Source organism: Haliotis rufescens, unplaced genomic scaffold (genome assembly GCF_023055435.1).
Source record: "Haliotis rufescens isolate VD_foot unplaced genomic scaffold, xgHalRufe1.0.p SCAF_8, whole genome shotgun sequence".
NCBI classification, from domain to species: Eukaryota; Metazoa; Mollusca; class Gastropoda; order Lepetellida; family Haliotidae; genus Haliotis; species Haliotis rufescens.
The window spans coordinates 26,567,555-26,593,816 of NW_025964372.1; the positions used below are offsets into that span (position 1 = coordinate 26,567,555).

General features: G+C 41.5%; 1 protein-coding gene across 2 annotated transcripts in view; it reads left to right on the forward strand.

The window, feature by feature from the left end:
• The first annotated feature begins 10,071 nt into the window (after positions 1 to 10,071).
• LOC124143494 overlaps positions 10,072 to 26,262 on the forward strand; it is a 29,753-nt gene continuing 13,562 nt past the window's right edge. The window contains exons 1-2 of one of the 2 annotated variants that reach the window (XM_046512496.2): positions 10,072 to 10,162; positions 26,068 to 26,104. In XM_046512496.2, the coding sequence (XP_046368452.2) occupies positions 10,106 to 10,162; positions 26,068 to 26,104 (94 nt within the window). In that variant the 5' untranslated portion in view covers positions 10,072 to 10,105. Of the gene's footprint in view, positions 10,163 to 25,795; positions 25,886 to 26,067; positions 26,105 to 26,262 lie in introns of those variants that run through there. The other variant, XM_046512495.2, reaches the window with a different exon arrangement.

Genomic DNA, 26,262 nt, shown 5'->3' on the forward strand with positions numbered 1-26,262 from the left:
AGAAACATCTATACGATGTTCACATGCCTTCATTTCAAGGTCTCAGAAAATCTTTCAAAACGTTTTATGGTAGATATGTGGAAGACCTTTCCAAATTTGAAGCATCGGTGACAAAAATAATGTCCGATGAAATTCCCTATTTTGACTTGTACCACAATGTTTCCGTGTTTTTTTTCGTTGAAGAATTGACGTTGCATGTGTTTGTGACGTGTGCCACCGGTGTGGCAGGATACGCTTACCTTTTCGCGAACACCAGGTATCATCACTATTTGATAGTGATTCATAAACACATGCTCATGATATAGTCGGAATGGAACTATCGACTCTGTTTTTGTCAGAGTTTTCTAATGAATAATGAAAGGGTTTTGTCGTTTTTATTATCAAAATTGTTATCCGAAGTTTCGTTTTGTCTGTTAAGTGTGAAGCATAATGTTCTATATTTGTTTATTTGTTTTAAAGGTCTCAAAACAATAATTTCATTGTGAATATAACTGCTCCCTTATTCAATTCCAGTTTATAATTTTAAATAATTGTATAATCGAATCATAAAACATATAACATTCTCAAAATGATTTCATCATCAACAGGTTAAAAAGCCACACAATTAATTGCATCTGTCTATCGACGTACATATTGCATGTTAATAGAAATTATAGAAATTCGAACCCAGACAAAATCATCAATATGCGGGTGAGGTGAAATTGGGTTTTTGTGTGCGTGCGTGCGTGCGTGCGTGCATGCGTGCGCGTGTGTGTGGCTGCTTGTACTATCCCGGACCAATGCCGTATTTCTATAGTGCTAGTCCACTGAGGTACCATGCCACAGTGAATGTCCCACTCAGACACAGTATACTGACTCCGAGCCGACCAGTGACTTTTTTTAGCCCCTAATGCCGAGCACCAGCCAGGGTAACAACAAGAACCATCTTTTAAAGTCTTTTGGAATGACTTACTTACAACCAATGATATTAAAGATTACAGAGCAAATGTCTAAATATTTGACAAGCAGTTAAGTTGACGCCGCACTCAGCAATATTCCAGCTATATGACGGCGGTCTGTAAAATAATCGAGTTTGGACCAGATACTCCAGTGATTGATATCATGATCATCGATCCACGCAATATGGGATTGATGACATGTATCAACCAAGTCAGCGAGCCTGACCACCCGATCCCGTTAGTCGCCTTTTACGACAAGCATAGTCGCCTTTTACTGCAAGAATGGGTTGCAAAAGACCTATTCTGTCCCGGAAACTTCACGGGTCCACACGTATGTAAGCGCTAGTGCTGATAAGACGAAGAAAATAGACATGAAACCCTATACAAGTTAACAATCCAAAGTCAACGATACATTTAGTCAGATTTATTTATCCTTTTTTTATTTTCCTTCAGTGTAAGATATTTTTCAACGTATTGGAATATTAAAATTATGAAATCGTAATTGAAGGAAATGTTGCATAAAGTAGGAAGAGGATGGTGAAATGCAGTCTTCTGCTCATTTTCTTATCCTTAACATTTACGTTTTGTCTGCTTCAGCAACTAGACCTTTTTTATTATTGCACTTCATCATGTCGTCCCATTTGTCAGAAGGTGTACGGTTCATATGGAGCTTAAGTAAGGCATCAGAACAATTGCGGACGTTTGTCTAAAGCGTGGGGGAGGGGTAGGAGATGAGGCAAAGCGTGGTGTACAGACGGGGAGGTAACTCTAATTACACTTGCTGAAATAATCTGAGCACGACAGCTCTCGATATTGTACGAGCGCTTCATTCACTTGCTGCCACTGATACTCACCACATATATACTTACCGAGTGAGTGAGTTAAATTTTAACGACACATCGGCGATATTTCAGCTATATCGTGACTCAAATAAACTTACTACCATCTCTCTTGTCATATAACAATATATAACAACAGAATCGAAGTGATTAGGCTCTGTGATTTGGTTCATGCAGGTCATCGTATCCCAATTGCTAGGATCGATGTTCATTATGACAGACAAACAGACAGACAGACAAATATTGAGCTGCACATATTTCAATATGTAGAAAGTGGCTGTTTCATCTGTCACCTATTAAACAGAAAAATGGAAGTGCATGCTTGCTAACCTTTGATTCGTTGTCATCATGTAGGGTTAACTATAAACTGAAAGGGGGGCACGGGTGGCCCAGTCGTCTAAGGCGCCGCGATTCGCTGTGTAGAATTGCGTCCCTGGAGCACGCCAGAAACCTATGATTGTAGGTTCGAATCCCGGTTCGCCCCGATTATGTTTCTAGGTTTGTCAGCACCATACCCATGCTCGTGGGTTTCATCGAAGCTTTCCTCCCACATTAAGCTGAAACACCGCGATATAACTGAAATATTGGTATAAGCGGCGTTAAACACAACGCTCTCACTCACTATAAACTGAAAAGACCCTCTCTCTCTCTCTCTCTCTCTCTCTCTCTCTCTCTCTCTCTCTCTCTCTCTCTCTCTCTCTCTCTCTCTCTGTGTGTATATATATAATAATATATCCTCTCATTCCTAGAGAAAAGTGAGAATTTTTATTGGGCCTTCTAAATGACTCTGGAGCCTGGTTTTGAAACGTCACTTTACAAGTTTCACATTTGGATGTATATAATTCTTAATCTACTTTGCATTTCTACTTTTACAAATTATTAATTTAAAGGAAACGACTGTGTTTTTGTGGGGATTCTAATTCAAGAAGGAAAGAAAAACACTATTCTTCCAAACCATGTTATTCATCTTTATTGGTATCGAGAAAATTCTTCTTGGTATTGTCAAAAGACAATTGTTTCATAAAACAAAATATATCAGAGAACCGATTTTTTGTAGCCAAAAATATGTATTTCCATATCATTTAACTCTTATGCACTTGGCTGCCCTACATCAGAACTCTCGGAGCAGTAGTCTGTGTTACTAGGTCAATCTATCATGCTGATAAGACACCCCAGGTTCAAAGATAAACTATTTTCTCAAACTATATTAATGCTATGATTGTTGACACTTGATGTCACCCCACTGTATCGACGAGGTCAAGCCATATTTGTCAATGTACGTTTAAGGTATCGCATTATATCTTAAACGCGGCCGAGAGATGGAAGCTCCTCGTTTGTCACATTTCAACGATCTAGGAACCACTTCTAACCCGGATCTTCACGGTGACTGTTGAATCACGCGCTCTTAGTTCCACGTCTAGCGGGAGATGTGCCGATTCTGCCACTGATGCATTCAGTACTTAATATCGCGATTAAATAGTTAATATAAACATTTGCTTGTTTGTTTGTTGTTTAACGCCGCACTCAACACTATTACAGCTATATGACGGCGGTCTGTAAATAATCGAGTCGGGACCAGACAATCCAGTGATTGACATCATGAGCATCGATCCACGCATTTGGGATACGATGACATGCATCAACCAAGTCAACGAGCCAGACCACCCGATCCCGTTAGTCGCCTTTTACGACAAGCATAGTCGCCTTTTACGGCAAGCATGCCATTGAGTTGCTGAAGACCTATTCTATCCCGGATCTTCACGGGTCTAATGTGAACATTTGACATAGTTAATTACACTGGACCCATTATAGCCAAGACAGGTGATAACTGCCAAGATGTGAACAGAACCACATCTTCCATCTTATATTGAATATTCAATATGGACATAAACATTTCTACAGACATGTTTGACCAATCTCATTAAAATCAGATCTAAGTTCTCGCTGCCGCTAAACAAAGATCTGAGGACATCCCATTACGGGTCACATCAGAACTTTCGCGAACTTTGACCGACCACTAAAATTACTATAACGAGAAGTCGACATAAGCCAATTAGAAAGCAGCTTTCTCGAGCTTAACGGCACTCGTTTCAACCTGGCGACTTCCATTTCAGACTACGCTTGAAAATTATGTTGACACAGTTTTCGATTAAAATTTTGAAAACTGAACAAACAAACATTCGGGAATGTCTAATATATGGTTGAGATTGTATGGCAGTGCTTCCCACGTACTGTTCAACGCGACAGGCGATGATTTTGACAGGATCCGTCGTACGGGCCGTAACTGTCGTTCGGAATACCCCGTAAAAACGTTCTCGAGGTTGCAAAACTAATTCTGACTGTCACTTTCATGATCTGGTAAGCGACGCTTTGATTGGTCGGATGAAAGGTCGTTCTGACGTGACCCGTTAGGGGATGTCCTCAGATCTTTGTTTAGCGATAGCGAGAACTAAGATGTGATTTATGTTTGAGATAATGAGGTTGATGTTTGACGAATGTAATACAATCACTAAAAGTAATAGCGACAAGCCGATTTCCCTGATTGTGAGAAGTATCCGGTGAAAGCAGAGTCAAAAGTACGATTCCGACTACATGAGCATGTATTTATGAATCACCTTAAAAAAGTGATGATACCTGTTAGCGCAAAGGTTAATATCCGGCCCCGCCGATGGCACCCGCCACAAAAAACATGTACATACAAAGGCAAGAAAAATGTTCACGTGAACAAAATTGGAATTGAATCGGACATCATTTTTGTCACGGACGAGTGTTGATGAGCCAATATCAACCTCAGGCATCGATTATATCCACATGGTTATTTCTTGTGACTAAATTGAATGAAGCGTCTTATAATATTCTCAGCACTGGCTGCAATGTTCATCTATCAGGGAGATCTTTGTATCGTCTCTCTGGTCTGATGGACCAATGCCATTTTTCACTTGTCCGTTTTGGGTTTGTTTTTTTAAAGCCACATTCGATAATATTCCAATCTCATTAAAATCAGATCTTACTTCTCGCTACCGTGAAACAAAGGTCCTTTGTTTAGCGGTAGCGAGAAGTAATGTCTGATTTTAATGAGATTGATAATATTCTAGCCATGTGACAGCTCAGTTGTCTGATCAGAGGAGACGCCTGTCCTTGCCCACAGACAGTTTCTTCTCTTCATGTTTGGTCGCCGGTTCGCCCCGATTATGCTTCTAGGTTTGTCAGCACCATACCCTCGCTCGTAAGTTTCACCGAAGTGGTAAACGTCTGACACCTGCATCACTTCGGGCTTTCCTCCCACATTAAGCTGACACGCCATGATACAACTGTAATACTGTTTAAAGCGGCGTTATACCCGACTAAATCACTCACTCACTCACTCACCTTCCATGGCGTCTCTCTGTCTCAACGACGAGCATCTATCTACCCATAAAAAATATTTAGAAAAGCCCTTCATTTCGATCAACATACCATCAGCTACACCTTCATCTTCCCGAGGCAAGAGTGTCCACCAGCCTGTATCAAAGCCTAGTGCAGGTCTTTAACATCCGATGTTTGTCGTGAAGGCGAATTTTCTTGTTGTAAGAAGCGACTAACGGGAATAGGTGGTCAGGCTCGCTGACTTGGTTGATGCATGTCATCGTATTCCAACTGTGTAGATCGATGGTCATGAAGTCAATCACTGGATTGTCTGGTCCAGATTCGATTATTTACAGACCGACGTCATATAGCTGGAATATTGCTGAGTGCGGCGTTAAACAACAAACAAACAAACAAACAAACAATCAAAACCAAATATGACACGTCGTTTGTTATACGTGCTATCCCATACCATTCGTGACCAACTCGTGTTATTCCGGGACAAGCCGAATAGCGACTCGTGCCCCTCTCATGGCCATTTTTGCGACTAGGTTCCGTCTTAGCGCAAACGGGCATACCTAAAAAAATTGTCTACTCGTTGCGTAATGGTTCACATATATTTCCCCATGTATTATATATATTTCTGATGCAGTTTAAAGGACATCGGGACATGCGGAATTATACAGTATGATTGAACACATTTAACTGTGCCTTGGGTATATTTTTAGATGCAAGACATATGTAAAATCAAAAAAATATTTCTGAGGGATTATTTGACAAAGAACTCGAAATCATACGCGCATTCTGATTGGTTTGTCGTATTTTCGCACATTACATTCATCGAGAGGGGGGCGAGTCTTCTTGCAGGTTACGGAAAGGGGCGAGTGGTGACGAATGGTCCCATACGTCATGGACTTCACACAGCTCTTTCACACCTCCTTTCTCACTGGCACTTACCTTCCAATGTAAGATGTGCGAGTGGCGGGTGCTACCCCCAGAGCAGGGTATGCTTACCAAGTGATTTTCGAACACCTGGTATCATCACTGGTGTTCAGTAATCCACCCATAAGTGAGTGAGTGAGTTGGGTTTAACGCCGCTTTTAACATTATTCCAGTTATATCACGGCGTGTCAGCTTAATGTGGGAGGAAAGTCCGAAGTGATGCAGGTCTAAGACATTTACCACTTCGGTGAAACCCATGAGCACGGGTATGGTGCTGACAACCCTAGAAACATAATTGGGGCGAACCGGGATTCGAACCCACAATCATAGGTTTCTGGCGTGCTGGGCCACCCGTGCTCTTTATCCACCCATAAAACCTTTCACCACAACGCCCTGCATGTTTCAGACAGACAAGTTTATTAAGTACTGAAATCCACGCCACACTTCATATCTTGGAAATCACCGCGACAAGACATTTCTGGGACATAAATAAACCATAATATCTTCCATTATAGGGATTACAAGTTGAATAAATAGTGAAAAGAATACTGAACTAATTTATTCTCAAAAAAACTTTATTGATGAATATCTGTTATTTATATTAAATGAGTACGTCTTACTAGTTTGCAATTCCCCCAGTGAAAAATCCAAGTTCAAAATATATACGTCTCCACCCAGAAATGAGATGTTGCTGAACTTGACCGACATCGCGGTAACTGGTCACTACTGTCAAGTGCCCCTGTCTGCTAAACTGCCAAAGTTGTCGTTGACAGTCACTGTACTGTATTGATAAGTTGCATGGCAACCCCAATCCATATGGTACGTTGTTCAACATGAACCTGTAGATTTACTGTTAATGATCCCGTTGATACAACGTGATTGTCATATGAGTGAGTAATTGAGTATATTTTTACGCCGCTTTTAGCAATATTCCTGCAATGTCACGGCCGTGGACACCAGAAATGGGCTTCACACATTGTACCCATGTCGGGAATCGAACCCGGGTATTCGGCGTGACGAGCGAACGCTTTAACCACTAGGCTACCCGACCGCCCCGATTGTCACATGAGCCTCCCAGAAGTAAGGTATAGCTGCAGAGGATTCACTTGCATTTGCTGACACGAAGGAGTTTTCATATTTGTCACCTGTGACTTTCATGAATTCGCGGCATTCGACGCCAGCATGTGAAAGAAATGTGTCAGGTGTGGCGACACAGTGGTTCGCGTATGTTTTACTTTATTGCGTGGGTTCTGAAATTTCATCATGTCTGATAAGCTGTTGTGACCAGGTAGTTGTGCAGTGACTCTGCAGTGGAGTCGGGACATTTGTTTGTGGCCTTTGGAAGGAATGAGTGGTTCCTGATGGACTTTTGAAATACCCCCTGCCAAACCCCCTGCCAATCCTCACAATATATAAAAACGCTTTTAAGATCGATTGTTTAAATGAGAAAATTACCGAACACGTCCCTACGGGTTTTATAAACGTTATTATTTCCACGCAAACGGTATCCCTTCGTTGACTGATGTTAAAAACTTTTAAGATCGATTGTTTAAATGAGAAAATTACCGAACACGTCCCTAAGGGTTTATAAACGTTATTCTTCCTACGCAAACGGTATCCCTTCGTTAGTGTTGTCAAAACTTTTAAGATGGATTTTTTAAATGAGAAAATTACCGAACACGTCCCTAAGGGTTCTATAAACGTTATAATTTCTAAGCAAACGGTATCACTTCGTTATAAGTGTTGTCAAAAACTTTTAAGATCGATTGTTTAAATGAAAGAATTACCGAACACGTCCCTAAGGGTTTTATAAACGTTAATATTTCTACGCAAACGGTATCCCTTCTTTAAAAGTGTTGTCAAAAACTTTTAAGATTGATTGTTTAAATGAGAAAATTACCGAACACGTCCCTGAGGGTTTTATAAACGTCATTATTTCTACGCAAACGGTATCCTTTCGTTAAGTTTTGTTATCTCATCATCAGGCTATCGGTGTATTCATACGCACGTATTTTGTGTGAAAAAACTTTATGTAGAAGAGATATCAGTTGCGAAAAGGAGACCTCTTTGTAACCAATCAGAATCAAACATTCTTCAATGTCATGGTAGAATATTTAGAGACAACTTTAGAAAATATGATTTTGACCATCTGCCAAACGCTTTGAAAGGTATATAGTACATGTACATTTACTCTTTTTTGAGTAATTCTATTCGATTTCTGATATAGCGATTGTTATATGGCAATGCAATGTAGTGTTACCCAATGTTGTCATGGTTTCAGTTGTAGCTTTCAACAATACTCCAGTTATATTGCGGCGTGTCAGCTTAATGTGGGAGGAAAGCCCGAAGTGATACAGGTCTAAGACGTTTACCACTTCGGTGAAACTCATGAGCACGGGTATGGTGCTGACAAACCTAGAAACATAATCGGGGCGAACCGGGATTCGAACCCACAATCATAGGTTTCTGGCGTGCCCAAGGGACGCAACTCTGCATAGTGAATCGCGGCGCCTTAGACGACTGGGCCACCCGTGCCCCCTTGTTATAGTTTATGAGTACAATAAAACCTCTTGAACTTGAGTACCTTTAAATAGAGCTCGAAATAGTCTCAAAGTGAAAAGAATGATTGAGTTTAAACTAACTCCAGTATTTCAGTTGTATCACGGCGTGTAGGAGGAAAACCGGAAGTGGTGCAACATTAGCCGTGACAAAACAAGAAACATCACCAGGACGAATAGTGGGTTGAAATTTAAAGTCACGTCGGCATTAGTTAAGCCAAAGTGTGACTATGACAGGTTTCTGACACTTCCCAGGGACGCAACTCTGCACAGCTAATTGCGGGCCCTTTGCTGACACTGTGGCACTGGTTGGGGACACATGTTTTGCAGATAAATTAGCTCAACACATGCTTCGGATGATCCCAATTTGTTTCGACAATACCCTTGTGAATTCCGGGTTAGAATTCGTTTTAAGAGACGACCTGATGGATCGGGTGATCACGCTAGGTAATTATTTTGTATTGTGTGTCATCATACCCAGGTGCCATGCACAATGAAGATGGAATATTGCCGGGGGATATTGCACGCAGTTGGATGTTTGTTTGTTTGTTTGTTTATTGTTTAACGCCGCGCTCAGCAATATTCCAGCTATATGACGACGGTCTGTAAATAATCGAGACAAGACAATCCAGTGATTGACAACATTAGCATCGATCCACGCCATTGAGATCGATGACATGCATCAACCAAGTCAGCGCCCCTGACCACCCGATCCCGTTAGTCGCCTCTTACGACGAGCATTGTCGCCTTTTGCTGCAAGCATGGGTTCCTGAAGTTCTATTCTACCCTGGATCTTCACGGGTCCACGCCGTTGGAATACATGCTATCAACCAAATCAGCATATGTGACCACCTGTTCCTTTTGGTCGCCTCTTACGACAAGCATAGGTTGCTGGAGGCCTATATTCTCACCCGGAATCCCCACGTGTACAATTAGAGGAGTGAAACTACCACATGCTCAAACATAGTCAGCTCAGCTCCGTGACAAACAGTAGCTCCGACAACGTAGCAATGTCCATTCGACTGGTGCGTAATCGATTCGGTACGTGCTCACTGTCATGTAGTTGGAATATTGCTGAGTGCGACGTTGACAGACAATCAAATGACACCTGTAACATAAGTTTGGAGACGCGTTTGTGTCTACGCACGAACAATGGCTGTGTTAAAAAAAAATTATGTTTTGACATAAAAACGCATATGCAGATATCATGCCATGCACAGCCCTAATTCAGGTGCAATACTGTCCATTTAAGTGACGTACATGTACGAAAAAAGCTGAATACACATTCATTGTAATTTCTCTTTATTCAGATCGTCCTCTGCTGACATTTCAGACACTATCACATTTAATGCAGAAGACATCTATTGATTATATACAGGTGTGTTTTGAATTTTATTTTCTTAAATGTGTTTCAACGTTTTCGCACTGCTATATAAATTTATAACACATTCTTCAACTAAACACTTGACAATTAGAATTCGTCATGCTAAGAATAGCCGTACTCGTTGTGGTGCTGGGCCAGGCTTTGGCTATGCCCGAGGTAGGTGTATTGCGTCAAAATACATATTATATAATATTTCTGTTTTCACTTTGTGTGCTTTATAATTTCTATTTGTATGCACTCGTTTTGGAATCTGATCAATTAAACATCCACATTGAATACTTTATGAAGTAGTATCAGCATACAGTCGTTGTTAATGTTTTTGAGACCCGTGAAGATCCGAGGTAGAATAGGTCTTCAGCAACCCATGCTTGCCGTAAGAGACGACTATGCTTGTCGTAAAAGGCGACTAACGGGATCGGGTTATTAGGCTCGCTGACTTGGTTGATGCATGTCATGGATCCCAATTGCTGGATCGATACTCATGATATTAATTACAAGATTGTCTGGTTCAGATTCGATTATTTACAGACCGCCGTCATATAGCTCGAATATTGCTGAGCGCGGCGTTACATAACAAACAAACAATACTGTTTTGGAATCAAATAGCATTTGTGTACAATGTTAACTTCAACTGTTATTAACAGTTATCACTTTTGCTTGATTTTTAACAGCTTGGAAGCAGTGGACAAAGGCTGAGACGACAAACTGGTTCGTTAATTATACCTTTCTTATATGAAAAATATTACTCCTTTTCGAAACGACAGCGTTTGTGATATAAAAACATATTAAAATCCAATTAATTTCTTTTGAAGTGATCGCATTATTTTGTCGGGCGGGGTAGCAAAAACTTCCTACATTTACAAGATGTTTTTAATTGGTGACATTTTGAAATAGGTTTCGTAGGTGTTCTTCTGGGCGGCTTTAGGCAAGGAGCAAATTCTTACTGTTTTAAGCAGATTGTGTGAGTGGCCGGTGCCATCGTCAAGGCAGGCATGCTTACCATTTTCGCGAACACTTGGTGTTGTCAATGATTTTCAGTGATCCATTCGTATAACGTCCACCATTTTGCCCTTTACGCTAAATGGAATATGTTTCTATAGAGAATCGAAATGTCATGTATTTTTTGTTGTTGCTATATCTCTTTTTGGGTGGTGTAAAAAAATCAAGCATTGATAATGGTGTATTTCTACTAAGATTGCAAATAGCGTCATACGACTCTTGCTCAAAGGATGTTTGATCAGTATTACGTCAAAGGCATTATTAGGAAAACTTTCAAAAGTATTTTGGTTCACATGTGGTGGACATTCCAAAATTTAACGCACCAGTGACCAAAATGATGTCCGGAGCAATTGATATTTGTATGTGTACCATTCATTTCCGTGTTTGTTCAGGTGAACACTTGACCATCTACCCGAGGCAAGAGGTTAACTGACTTTAAAAGTCCAGTTTTCACCCTTGCCGAACTAGGCAGGAATTCCTGGGCTCGATCGTAGCGCCACCAGTGGCTATTACCAGTAATGTCCTTTCTATGCCTCTCCTATTGACCAATCAGATTCAACCTCTCGTATCACTTGCATTTGCTTCAAACAAAATGGTGGCGCCTAGTCAAGACGATCTGATCGATAATCAAGATCTATAATGTGATCAAACGAGTCTTACTTCGCGAAGTGCATCAAATCACGTGAGCACATTGATTAAAAACATGAAAAGAAGATGAAAATATCAATTGACAACGAGTTAGCGGAGCACATGCTTTGCAAATCCTGCAGTCGACCGAAATGTGCATGACAGTTTACGAACCGGATTTCGATTTCGGTGTGCGATTTTGATTGGACTATGCATAGACTCGTTAGTCAAGCCAAAATGTAACTCCATAATACCAGCCTAGTTCGGCAAGGGTGGAAACTGGACTTTTATAGTCAATTAACTCACTTGCCTCGGAAAGATGACGCTTGACTTGACTTTGCATGTGTTTGTGATGGGTGTAACATGTGCGGCATGTTTGTGCAAAAGTGAAATCATGGTAAAAATAGTACGATGCCGCAAAAACAGGAACGCATATATTGAAGCCCAATTTGTTACTGCACACGTACCAAACTTCAGCAAATTTTCAGCAATAATGTCTTGAGTAATGGCAATCAATAGCATTTTCAATATGGCTGTTCGAAATGGGAGTCGATTGTCTTGAACAATTTTTGGTGTCAACAATAATAGGAACAAGCATGGCAAGTTTCAGCTCTTCGTCAGCGTTTCCAGGAGAAGATGTTTAAGACGAATGTAGCACCCTATTCGAAGCAATATAAAAAAAGATATCTGGTTGAAACCTTCTAATTGTGTTGCAATCCTTATAAATTTCCATTCTGATTAAATCTGAAGCTCCCGAGTCAGGAGATTCCTGTCAAACGGCTAGGCAATGCGGGGAAACCTTCACGGCCACATTCAACGCCTCCTCTTCTTCAAGTGCGCATGAACAATGTGGGTAAGTTGAAGGAAACTCGGCGACGTGTGACAATTCACAACACCTATTTACACCCCCAGTTTTGCTAGCACTATTCAGACAACATTACGGGATGTAAATAATCGAGTCTGAACCAGACAGTCTAGTGATTGATATCATGAGCATTGTCCGTAAACACGTCGACACGGTATGAACCAAGTCACTGCGTCTGTCCACCCAATCAGTTTGGTGACCTGCGACCAGCATAGATTCGGGACCAGTTCTAACTTACTTTTCTTACGGGGATCTTCAACATTCATTCCAGTTTATACACTCAAACCCTACAAATATATATATTGTTCACTTCAGTATACAAGATACCCTGATGTCATGGGCATGCTTCAACATAGCATGACCACTTGAATTTTCAAGATACCTTAATACATTGATCTTCTGCATTAAGAGATCGCTTTTATAGGTAGGATACCTTCAAAATCGCCCACTATCCCCTGATGAGGTGCGAATGTGGGGATGCGGGCTACATGTAATCGTGTCTTTCTGTCATAAATTAAAAAACAACAACAACAAAAACAATTTAAAAAAACACACACACGCCCAAAAAACCAACCAAAATAACACACAAAAAAAACAAAGAGAAATCAAAGATACCAGTTAACCATGGGTTAACTTCGATACAAAGGGGTCACTTTACATCCACGATATCTTGACATAGTGCGTTAGCTTCGACTTAAAGGGGTCACTGGAGTATAACAACATGCCCTGATCCCCTGGTTATACTAAAGGGTTACATAAATACAAAAAATACGTTGGCAAACTTAAGTTTAACATGACAGATGTCCCTTGAATAATCGCGGGCGGTGTGTAGCCTAGTTGTTAAAGAGTTCGCTCGTCACACCGAAGACCCGGGTTCGATTCCTCCCACATTTGTGAAGCCCATATCCGGTGTGTCCCTTCGTGATATTGCTGGAATAAAGTTGAAAGCGGTGTACGACTTTACTCACACGTTGAAAAGTCACGATGCACTCGGCGCTATTGCTAAAAGGCCAGCAGTCACGGTTCGAAAAGACAACGTTAACCAACTCATTTACGTGTCTTTATATTGCAGGGGGCACGGATGGCCCAGTCGTCTAAGGCGCCGCGATTCGCTGTGCAGAGTTGCGTCCCTTGGGCACGCCAGAAAGCTATGATTGTGGTTTCGAATCCCGGTTCGCCCCGATTATGTTTCTAGGTTTGTCAGCACCATACCCGTGCTCGTGGGTTTCACCGAAGCGGTAAACGTCGAAGACCTGCATCACTTCGGGCTTTCCTCCAACATTAAGCTGACACGCCGTGATATGACTGGAATACTGTTAAAAGCGGCGTTAACCCCAACTCACTCACTCACTCACTTTATATTGCAGGTACTTCAGTTCCTACATTGCATGTCTACAGACGGTTGTTGGTCAGTGTCCCAGTGTCGTTCAGTTAGACGTTGACCTTCTGTCTTATGGTCAATCAATGCTTTGCGGTTACTATGGTACGTATACATACGCTTCCGGTAGTGCCTTGTTTTTTACAAGGTGAAATGCATTTAATGATCTGTAGGTATAACGCTCAAATTTTAGGTCATGTCAGAATTGTATTGAATCGGTAGGGTATATGACGGTGGCCTGTAAATAATCGAGTCTGGACAAGACAATCCTGTGATTGGCAGCATGAACATCAATCTACGCAACTGGGATGCGACAACAGGGATTACATCTTCTATATCTCAAGGGCGCGCATTTCGGTAACCCTTCACTTACCCTGGATCCATTCCTGTGGTTCTCTCTAAACTACACTCCCTTGATTCTCATCAATCTCATTAAATTCAGATCTTCAGTTCTCGCTGTACCGCGTCAGATCGACCTTTCGCGAACTTTGACCGACCAATGAAATAGCTGACAAGAAGACGATATTAGCAAATCAGAGGGCAGTTTTCTCGTGCTTTAAGCAGTTGCAAACTGGCGACTACGCTTAGAAACATATCTTGACAAATTCTCGATTGAAAATTTGAAAACTGAACAAAAGAGCATTCTGGAATGGCAAACAGATTGTATGGATTCAGTTGTAAGCCCGTAACTCTCGTTCGGAATACCCTGTGTTAACTTTTTCGAGGTTGCATGATTAGAAAATACGTTCTGACTGTCACTTTCCTGATCTGGTAAGCGACGCTCTGACTGGTCGGGTGAAATGTCGTTCTGACCCCGTGATGGGATATCCTCAAATCTTTGTTTAGCGGTAGATAATCAGATTGGATATTCAAAACCCAATTGATTTGCTGCTCTACTCAGTCTAATGGACCAATCAGAAGGCAAGTTACAAACCAGGCCCAATGTTTGGTTGGCAATACCATTGAATACGATGGAATTTGCTAGAAATTCAACATTTGAGAACTCACTGACATGCTAAAAAAAACACAAAAAAACTTCTGGTGTCATGGGGTGTCTTCATATCCAATAAACTGGCAAGTCCCTTACCTATTTCCTTTTTCCGTATCTTGACGTTTGATTGGTTAATAAAATGTTAATGGAAAACAAGGGAGAGTAATCACGGGAACCACGGGAACCATGGGAATTGATCATAAGGGTGAGTGTAGGTTTACCGAAGTGTGATCCTCTGGATTGGTAGAGGATGCTTGAGTTGCTTCATGGGTAACCACCACCTCTTAGAGAATGGGTGAGTTTGGTTTTACGTCTCTTGTAATAGTGTACATATTAACTGTTTCACCAGCCTGGAGTAATTGCACCGCTGCCCTTCCGTGTGCAGTGCCGTTCATGGACATGCAATCTGGTAACTATGGCAACGCTGGAAGCAATACTTGCAGGTAATAAACAGAAATACATTAATAAATATACATGTGGAGATTAGCAATTTCAGTGATTCATTTGACGGGGGGTTGGGGTGGGGTGCCCAGCAAAGGAGATAACAACCCAAAACATATTTTAACGTAAATCTAAGTCATTTTTACACTCCTTCGCCTAGCTATAATTGTTAGACGACCATCCTCCCAATTCTAGTTGGCTTAAAACTGTGCCAAACATAGTCTTCGCCTTGTTCCTACAAACAGCCCAGCATTTGCATTATTTACTACAGGACTCTCCGTTCTACCGTTCGCATGATATGGGAACTATTCGGCATACGGAAACAACAAATCCACACGAGGGATTACTCTTTCGCTACTGGCTATTAAAAGACCGTAAAGCGAATATGATTTCTTCGAAGTAGATACGTTGTTATTTTTGTTTTGTTTCAAAAATTGAAGACGCAATTTTATTTGAAAGTTATACTGGAATTTGAGTGAATATTTATAATTCCTGTCTTATGAATTCGTTTTGACCATTTTGAAGGACTTTTTAAGGCAGAATCGAGATTACTGGCATTTTCAAGACAGACCCCAAAGTCAAGGCCTTTAAAAGGATGTGAAACACTGCAATGCTTTCAGTGCTTTATGCAATGTTTCTCTCTCCAGCAATGCACAGACCTACAAGAACTGTCTGGCGACATATCAGAGTAGCTGTCCATGGATAGATCAACTTTACATCATGGGCGACGCCGAATACAGACTCGGTCTGGCGTGCGGAGACACCAGTGAGTCATCTTCATAAGACTTCTTAAAATCATTCTGTCCCGTGTGGATTCAGTCAACGTATTTCCGTATTTTAAGGCATCATGTTATGTGTCGATTCTCAAATTTAAACAAAAATGTTAACCCAGAAATCTGCACGGAAAGAATTTAGTGTGAAATCAACAAACAGCCAACAATATGATTTTCAAGTAAGAAGTGCATTACAAAAGTAACTAGGTTTACACATAAATACAAATTACTGCACAGCAATTGCAATGGCAGTTTGCAATAGAGAGGTGGTACACTGTTCAGTGGCAGTATCAACTACAAAACATGATGGTAGTGGTGATCCAAAAGTTCATTGATAATGACATTCACCTATCCGCAACAGTGGCCATGATCAAGCTTCCGAGATAAGCCGAGGATGGGAATGATAAGTGATCTTCACACGAAAGCTAGTCTTGATGTAATGTGAGATGAAATGTGAGATGAGACAGGCACGCGCCCGCTCCACTTGTATAGTCTATCTCGCATCCAGCACTTTCCACACAGTGCTTGACCAGTCCAGTGTCACCAGAACACCACATAATATTCCACATTAATTCGACCCGTGGAGATTCCGGGGTAGAATAGGTCTTCGATAACCCATGCTTGCCGTAAAAGGCGACTATGCTTGTCGTAAAAGGCGACTAACGGGATCAGGTGGTCAGGCTCGCTGACTTGGTTGATGCATGTCTTCGATCCCAATTGCGTGGATCGTTGCTCATGATGTTAATCACTGGATTGTCTGGTCCAGACTCGATTATTTACAGACCGTCATATAGCTGGAATATTGCTGAGTGCGGCGTTAAACAACAAACCAACCAACCAACCAACCAACCACATTAATTCACCTTCAGTGATCCATTCACATAGCTGTTACCTCTTTTTACCTTTTACGCAAAATGGAATCTTTTACGGCGCATAATGGAGACTGGTTATTCTCTGGCGTTGCGTTTTATATTTTGACATATGAATACAGGCGCATGAAGATAGATGTCCTTATGACCTTACTAACGTGCTTCAGAATCCGCATGTGTTCTGGGATTGAGAGAATGAAATTCGGTGGCTCTGGTTTGTGTAGTATTGCTATATATAAAATGTCTTCTAAATATATCCTCAGGCAAAATAAACAAGTGGCAATCCATCATGGAATTCATCTATTCAACGTACACGTCAAAATACGTTCCCGACGTTGACGAATCCGTTTCCGCGATTCAGGACGGCAACTAGGTCGTGGAGGAATGATGGTTTCCACTAGAATGAACGAGTTTTCGCTGAAATAACAGACAACCTCTGCACAAACTCATCTGAATAAACTTTGTCCGCATGATTTTATTTGTTTGTTGTTCAACGCCTCCCCGGCAATATTCCATCTACATTGTGCATGACACACGTAGGGTATGATGACACACAATACAAAATAATTACCTAGCGTGATCACCTGATCCTACGGAAGCCTTTTAGGGCCATTTTTTTTATATATATATTTTTCGATACTATCTTGAAATTTCAAGATACTAAGTTGAAATTTCAAGATACTAAGTTGAAATTTCAAGATAGAGAAGTTGAAATTTCAAGATACTAAGTTGAAATTTCAAGATTATTCACTTCAAACGTATTTTTACATCTAAGGATGTTAAAAACTTATTATCCTGAAATTTCAACTTAGTATCTTTAAATTTCAAGAAAGTATCTTGAAATTTCAAGATAGTATGTTGAAATTTCAACTTAGTATGTTGAAATTTCAAGATAGTATGTTGAAATTTCAACTTAGTATCTTGAAATTTCAACTTAGTATCTTGAAATTTCAAGACAGTATCGAAAAAAACAAAAAAAACAAATGGCCCTAAAAGGCTTCCGTAGAAGCATGATTGGGCTGAGCTAATTTATCTGCAAAACATGTGTCCCCAACCAGTGCCACAGTGTCAGCAAAGGGCCCGCAATTAGCTGTGCAGAGTGGCGTCCCTTAGAAGTGTCAGAAACCTGTCATAGTCACACTATGGCTTAACTATTGCCGACATGTCTTTAATTTTCAAACCACTCATTCACTCGTGGGTTCGAATCCCATATTCGTCCTGGTGATGTTTCTTGTTTTGTCACGGCTAATGCCTGCATCACTTCCGGTTTTCCTCCTACACGCCGTGACAACTGAAATACTGAAGTTAGTTTAAACTCACTCATTGTATTCATTTCTATTTCGAGACTATTTCGAGCTCTTTTTAAAGGTACTCATAAGCTTCAACAAGAGGGCACGGGTGGCCCAGTCGTCTAAGGCGCCGCAATTCGCTTTGCAGAGTTGCGTCCCTTGGGCACGCCAGAAACCTATGATTGTGGTTTCCAATTCCGGTTCGCCCCGGTTTGTCAGCACTTTACCCGTGCTCGTGGGTTTCACCGAAGTGGTAAACGTCTGTGACCTGGATCACTTCGGGCTTTCCTCCCACATTAAGCAAACACGCCGTGATATAACTGGAATAATGTTAAAAGCGGCGTTAAACCCAACTCACTCACTCACTCACTCACTCACCCACTCACTCACTCACAAACTACAACAAAGCATCATTTAACCAATCGTAGACAAGTCACGACTGATATGGACAATGTTTTAATATAGATTTCCTAATTTGACGATATGTAACAGATAAATTGCATTTGATTGGCTGACCCCCATGAACCCCCAAAAGCTTAGGCGACGCCCCTCAACAGACTACTTTTTGCTGATTGGCTGATAATAGAATGGTATTATTGAGCTTAATAATGTCACCGATATCGTACTATTGTCTGCAGTTTGGTGTGTTAATCATTTCATAAATCTATTATTGTTGTCATATTTATTTATAAAAATTTGCTTCAATATTCTCTTTTTGGAGCAATGAAATGTTTGTTTGTTTGTTTGTTTGTTGTTTAACGCCGCACTTAGTAATATTCCAGCTACATGACGGCGGTCTGTAAATAATCGACCAGACAATCCAGTGATTGATATCATGAGCATCGATCCACGCAATTGCGATACGATGACATGCATCAACCCAGTCAGCGAGCCTGACCACCCCATCTCATTTTTCGCCTCTACGACAACATAGTCACCTTTTACGACAAGCATGGGTTGCTGAAGCCCTATTCTCACCCGGATCTCCACAGGGCACGGACATAATATAATTGCTCTACACCTAGCCCGATCGTTCATCCAGTGACTTTTAAGTCCTATGCGATCTGTACACCATCCAGATAACTAAAGTCCCGTTATCCTTGGCTCGGCTGTCCCACACTGGCACAGCCAGTCTATTCCGGTGTGGCTACCTAACTGGCACATAGTCTAACTGGACTTTACGCTTGGGGCTACTTAGGTAGCATTTGGGACACTAGTTACCCTACACTACCGTGATTATTTAGCAGACACTCGGTTTTGCCTAGGTTGTGCCTTGGTTGTGCCTTGACGTTCACTCTTTTCCTTCTCTAAATGATGGTACGATGTTATGGGGCCATTACACAGGATGGCGACCTTCGTGCCTCCCGTGTGCGACCATAAAATTTGCCAGGTCGTCGTTGGAGGCTCAAAGGAGGCAGAATGGTTGCCTAGGTCGTCCCAAAGTGGTTCACAGAAGGTTCAGAAGGTTCAGACATCGCCATGGTGGCCATGGTCGCCTTGAAATTTTGAACATGTTCAAAGCAGTCGCACAAAGGTCGCCGAGGAGATTTGTTGCTCAAAGGTGGCTCAAAGGAGGCAGAAGGGAGGCACAAGCATTGCCTTTGGTGCGGAATGAAGGCACAGTGGTCGCCCAATGGTCGCAAGGTATTTTTTCCCGTCAATATCTTGTGCCTCCTTTCGGCGACCAACAGCGTGCATTGAACGATGACTGTGGCGACCGCCGTGCCTCAATTCGGCGACCACGGCAACCCTTGAGACACCATGGCAATGCTTCTGCCTCTTTTCTGCCTCCTGTGAGCTACCTGTAATGCCTACCCAGCCTGCCTTTAAATGGAGGGCTTTTACCTGCAGTGTTTCATTGTGGTTGAATAACTCGAGCAGTTACTGCTGAACAACTGCTGGAGCAGTTACATAGAAACATACTTTTCTGGGTTTAGGCGACCATTGAGCGTCCTGGCCAGTTTTTGATCGCTCAAAGGTGGCACAATGGTCGCTGTCCTGTGTAAAGGGGGCTTTACAGAGAAGTTGTAACTTTGCAAATTTGGCTTCTCCGTGATGAAAATGAATTAATTGAAGCCAAGATTATTGAAATCGGACTATCCAGTCAAGTTTAATAGCAAACTTGTTTTGTCAGAAATGTCGGCCATCTTAGAAACTGGAAAATTTGTTCGGTCAAACAAGTTTGCTAACAGACTTTTTCGAAGAAGTTGTTCGACAAGAGTACCCATGCCAACTTGGGTGCTTGTATCAATTTGAACGATTATCCTCAATATCAACTTATCTGCGCTAAAACTGTAATATATTGTCAATCATATTGACTAATGCAACAAAGAATTTAAGTTATATCGCGGGATGTCAGCTTAAAATGGGAGGAAAGCCCGAAGTGATGCAGATCTCAGAGGAGGGTAAACTTTAAACTGAAATGACGTTCTCTGATGCATATATGTCAACAATAACATTTGAATTCATTGGCTATTAAACAAGTGAGTAAAATGATTGGTTACAAACTCCTCTCACGTCTATAGATTAAGGAGAAATATAATTGGGCCATTCAAATAAATATATGTCTATATTCGAATGCAGACTGGTTTTGAAACGTCTCTTACAAGTTTGGCATTAACATTTCTACTTTCACAAAATATTAATTTAAAGGAAACGAGTGTGTATTTTGTGGTGTATTCTACTGGGAGTAGGAAAGAAAAGCTCTTTTTCACAAACCACGTTATTCCTTTTAATTATTATCGTGAAATTTCTTTTTGGAATTGGTTCAATTGTTGCATAGAAAATATATCACAGAACCGATTTTTGTAACGAAAGATTATTCATACCTTAGGCTGACCAACATCGTTAACAAACAGTTGCCTGTGTTACCAGGTCAGTTAATGACGTAGATAAGACACATCAGATTCTAAGATAAACCTTTTTCTCAAACTACGTTATTTTCTAGTGGTAGAGCGTCCGCCCGGAGAGCGGAAGGTCCGGTATTCGAACCCCGGCCGCGTCATACCAAAAGACGGTAAAAGATGGTACTTGTTGTTACCGTGTCTGGCGCTCGGCATTAAGTGAGTGAGTGAGTGAGTGAGTGAGTGAATTGGGTTTAACGCCGCTTTTAACAGTATTACAGTTATATCACGGCGTGTCAGCTTAATGTAGGAGGAAAACCCGAAGCGATGCAGGTCTCAGACGTTTACCACTTCGGTGAAACCCACGAGCACGGGTATGGTGCTGACAAACCTAGAAACATAATCGGGGCGAACCGGGATTCGAACCCACAATCATAGGTTTCTTCCGTGCCCAAGGGACGCAACTCTGCACAGCGAATCGCGGCGCCTTAGACGACTGGGCCACCCGTGCCCCCGCTCGGCATTAAGGGGCGAAAACAATGACTGGTCGGCTTGGAGTCAGTATACAGTGTCTGAGTTGGGTATTCATGTTAAACTGTGGCATGGTATCTCAGTGAGCTAGCACTAAAATCGATCCCCATGGGGTTCTCCACGGGTGAGTGAGTGAGTGAGACAGTCAGGTATTACGCCGCCTATTGCAATATTCCAACCCTATCATGGCGAGGAACATGAAAACAGGACTAACCAGACATAACCATTCTGTAACTTCCTTTAGAATGAGGTTGCTTCCTGTTATGTAGAGAATCGGACGCGAGCAACGAATCTGGATATATATGATATCAAAATACACTCGGTTGAGATTCCATGTACCACCTCGTTCTGCCAACAACCAGTGTCTGGATGTGAAATAAGCTAGTCAGCTTCAGTGGCAGAGAGATTAGTGAATGCAAAGAATTGTGATGCAATTTCTTTGTAGCAGCATATCTTAGGAGATATCGCTTGATTTCACCCATGCGATATCTCCAGTGAAAGCCAGAAAGATAAATCGAGGTATTGCATTAATTGTGTACATCTTCAGAAAATAAACTGTTGATTCATAAACTCTTGATCCTTAATAGGGCGGTCGGGTAGCCTAGTGGTTAAAGCGTTCGCTCGTCACGTCGAAGACCCGGGTTCTATTCCCGACGTGGGTACAATGTGTGAAGCCCATTTCTGGTGTCCCCCGCCGTGATATTGCTGGAATATTGCTAAAAGCGGCGTAAAACCATACTCACTCACTCACGTGGTCCTTATCAATATGACAAACATATTTAGAAGTTAATATTGATTGATTTTTGTTGCACTTATCAGTATTCGAGCTATATGAAGCCGGTATGTAAATCCTGGAGTTTCGACCAGGCAATCTTATGACTGATATTTGGAACAACGAACCCATGCCGTCTGGGTTCGATCAAGCACAATCAATCACCAAGTCTGACCACCCGATCGATGAGGTCGTCTGACCCGTGAAGATTCCGGGGTAGAATAGGTCTTCAGCAACCCATGCACGACGTAAAAGGTGACTATGCTTGTCGTAAAAGGCGACTAACGAGATTGGGTGGTCAGGCTCGCTGACTTGGTCGATGCATGTCATCGATCCCAATTGCGTGGATCGATGCTCATGATATTAATCACTGGATTGTCTGGTCCAGACTCGATTATTTACAGACCGCCGTCATATACTTTGAATATTACTGAGTGCGACGTTAAACAAACAAACAAACAAACAAACAAACAAAGTTTTTGGTAAGACTCGTATGCTTTGTCAGTCTCTGCTACTGCAATGTCATCTATATAATGCAAACCCAAGAAACCTTTCTTGAAGAAAATTTGCATACTAGAATAAGTTGTCCGCTGTGAGGCTAATAATGTCCCTGTTCCAATTTCAAAGGGAACTTTCTATCAAAGTAGAGATTTTTTTTTTTCAAAAAGAATGCCAGTAAATGATAAATCTTTTTTTATATAATCTTCAACGTGAGAAATACGGGCATCCAGAAAGATGATTTGTGTAGTCTGGTTTAGATACAGAGTGAGTGAGTTTTACACCGCTTTTAGAAATATTCCAGCAATATCACGGCGGGGCACACCAGAAATGGGCTTCACACATTGTACCCATGTAGAGAATCGAACCCGGGCCTTCGGCGTGACGAGCGAACGCTTTAACCACTAGGCCACCCGACCACTCTACAGGTCATTTGCCTCTCACATTTCCATATTCCATGTACTCAATTATCTGCTGATACTTATAATCAAGGGGCAATGGGGTGTCACACAGAATTCCCGGGTTCTATTCCCCACATGGGTACAATGTGTGAAGCCCATTTCTCGTGTGATGATATTGCTGGAATATTTCTTAAAGCGGCTTAAAACCATACTTATTCAATTACTCACTCACTAAATCATAATCAGCCAAAATGAATATTTGGGATACGTAATGTGTATGGAGAGTGAGTGAGTATGATTTTACGCCGCTTTTAGCAATATTCCAGCAATATCACGGCGGGGGACACCAGAAATAGGCTTCACATATTGTACCCATGTCGGGAATCGAACCCGGGTCTTCAGCGTGACGAGCGAACGCTTTAACCACTAGGCTACCCGACCGCCCCGTGATGTGTATGGAGGAAGAGATACAAAATATGTGAACCTCTATGATTTGGTCGACCTGAAGAAAAATCCTGTCAAGTAACACAATGTACATAGATGAAATAGTTTTGTATTTCGAGATAGAGGAACAACATTTTCTTGAAGTCACTGAGAGCTTGTTTGCAGAATAGGAGAATTGTCACTGTTTCGTCGACTCTGTCCCTGTGTGGGGTCCCCTGTTTAAGTCTTTGGCAGTAGGGCGGTCGGGTAGCCTAGTGGTTAAAGCGTTAGCTCGTCACGCCGAAGACCCGGGTTCGATTCCCGACATGGGTACAGTGTGTGAAGCCCATTTCTTGTGTCCCCCGCCGTGATATTGCTGGAATATTGCTAAAAGCGGCGTTAAACCCAACTCACTCACTCACTCACTCTTTGGCAGTATGGTTTGTGGAACTCTCCTTCTGGTCAAACACTGACAGTAAATGTGTTGCTCAACTTGTCCAAGTGTGTTCTTGTGTTCTTTTCTTTTCTACCCCGGTGAAACGGCAGCAATACAGGATTGGAAGGTTATCAAGAAGTAGTCTTGATTTGATGTTGTCAAAACTGTCTGACCATGGGGCCTTGCTCTCTCAACATCATGCAACACATCCTGGTGAATTTGCAAATTTGCTATTTGCCCATGTGGTTTCTGTAAAGTAAATGCATTGTATGAGAGGTATTTCTGTATTTCCATTGTGATGGTGCTTCATCCAGTACGGGGGCGGTTGGGTAGCCTAGTGGTTAAAGCGTTCGCTCGTCACGCCGAAGACACGGGTTCGATTCCTGAAATGGGTACAATGTGTGAGGCCCATTTCTGGTGTCCCCCGCCGTGATATTGCTGGAATATTGCTAAAATATCATCCAGTACAGCTTTATCTTGTGTAACCTGATTTGGGCTTTTTACCTTTCACAGTTTTCGGTCTAGAATATGAGTTACTGGTCAAATCTGACTCTTCGGTGGCCGACGCTTCTGATGTAGTATGCAAGTTAGCAAGTGAGGCAAGCTGTAGTTCTCTCGCCTTATCGTGTGGAAGACTTGTCAGTTTCCCTGTGTCTGATAAACAAGAGCGGACTGCGCCACTGCACCCTTGCTCTGAACAGGGTACGTGCACCTAACATACGAAAGCGCGGGAATGCAGCACGCACAGGCTGCATTTGGGCGAAAGTTAAACTTAGCCGTGAACACTAGAAATTTTGATGGACACAACACACAGCATGGGACATGCTTATGCAATTTGCACAAAACACATGACACATATCGTGATGGAAATATTGTACATCAAGTAAAGTATGTGTTGTGATGCCAATGATTTTTTCTGCTCCTTTCACAGATTATAAATTTCCGATAAAGTCCCCTGTTTCAGCATCCCAGAATGGCAGCCCATGACGTTAGCACCTCATAACAAATAAAATGGCAAATCCTGGAAATTGCAAATGTATGGATCGATGCTCATGATGTCAATCACTGGATTGTCTGGTCCAGACACGACCGTCATACAGCTGAAATATTGCTGAGTGCGGCTTTAGACATGAAACAAACAAACTATACTCGAGCTGAAATAAATGCTTGAGTTATGGTGCAATGTCAGAAGTAAACTTGACCGGTGGTCAGTAAATTTGGCCCGTGCACGCTGACGTTTAGCTGGAATATTCCTGAGCGTGGCGTTAAACAACAAAAACATGGTACGTGCAACACAGTGCTTGGCAACAGCATGTGTATTAAAACTAGACAAATTGCGAGCAGTGTACAAATAATGTATGTTTTGACAAGCATATAAGCATATATACAGATGACAGAGTCATGCCATGTACCTTAGCAAATCAGGTGTATTGATGTCCATTTAACTGACGTACATGTAAGAAATAAGCTGAGCACACATTTATTGTAATTTCTATTTATTCAGATCGTCCTCTGCTGAAATTTTAGACGATATCAAATTTAATGTAGAAGAAAGGTATTGATTAGATACAGGTGTGTTTTGATTAAAATGTAATTTTGTGATACAAATACGTTTGGGTTTTTGCACTGCTATATAACTTACACCAAAGCATTTTGAAATTGAACACTTGGCAATTAGAATTCGTCATGCTAAATACAGCCGTCCTGGTTGTGGTGCTGGGCCAGGCTTTGGCTATGCCCGAGGTAGGAACGTTATGTTACATGCATATTATATCTTTGATATATTTTTTATATATTTTTTTATTTGTATGCAGTCATTTTGCAATCTCATCAATTAAACATATATATTTAGTTAGTTAAATAAACATTATGCATACAATGCTCACTTCAACTGTTATTAACAGTTTTTTCTTGATTTGTGACAGCTTGGAAGCAGTGTTAAAAGACTGAGACGACAAACTGGTTCGTAAATATTCCTTTCATCTATAAAAAAACCCATAACTATTGAAGGCGCCATTTTTTAATCAAACATTTTCCAAACCGCAGCGTAAGTGATCGAAAAAAGATGCAAAAATACAATTAATTTATTTTAAGGTGATCTCATTATATTGTCGTGCAGT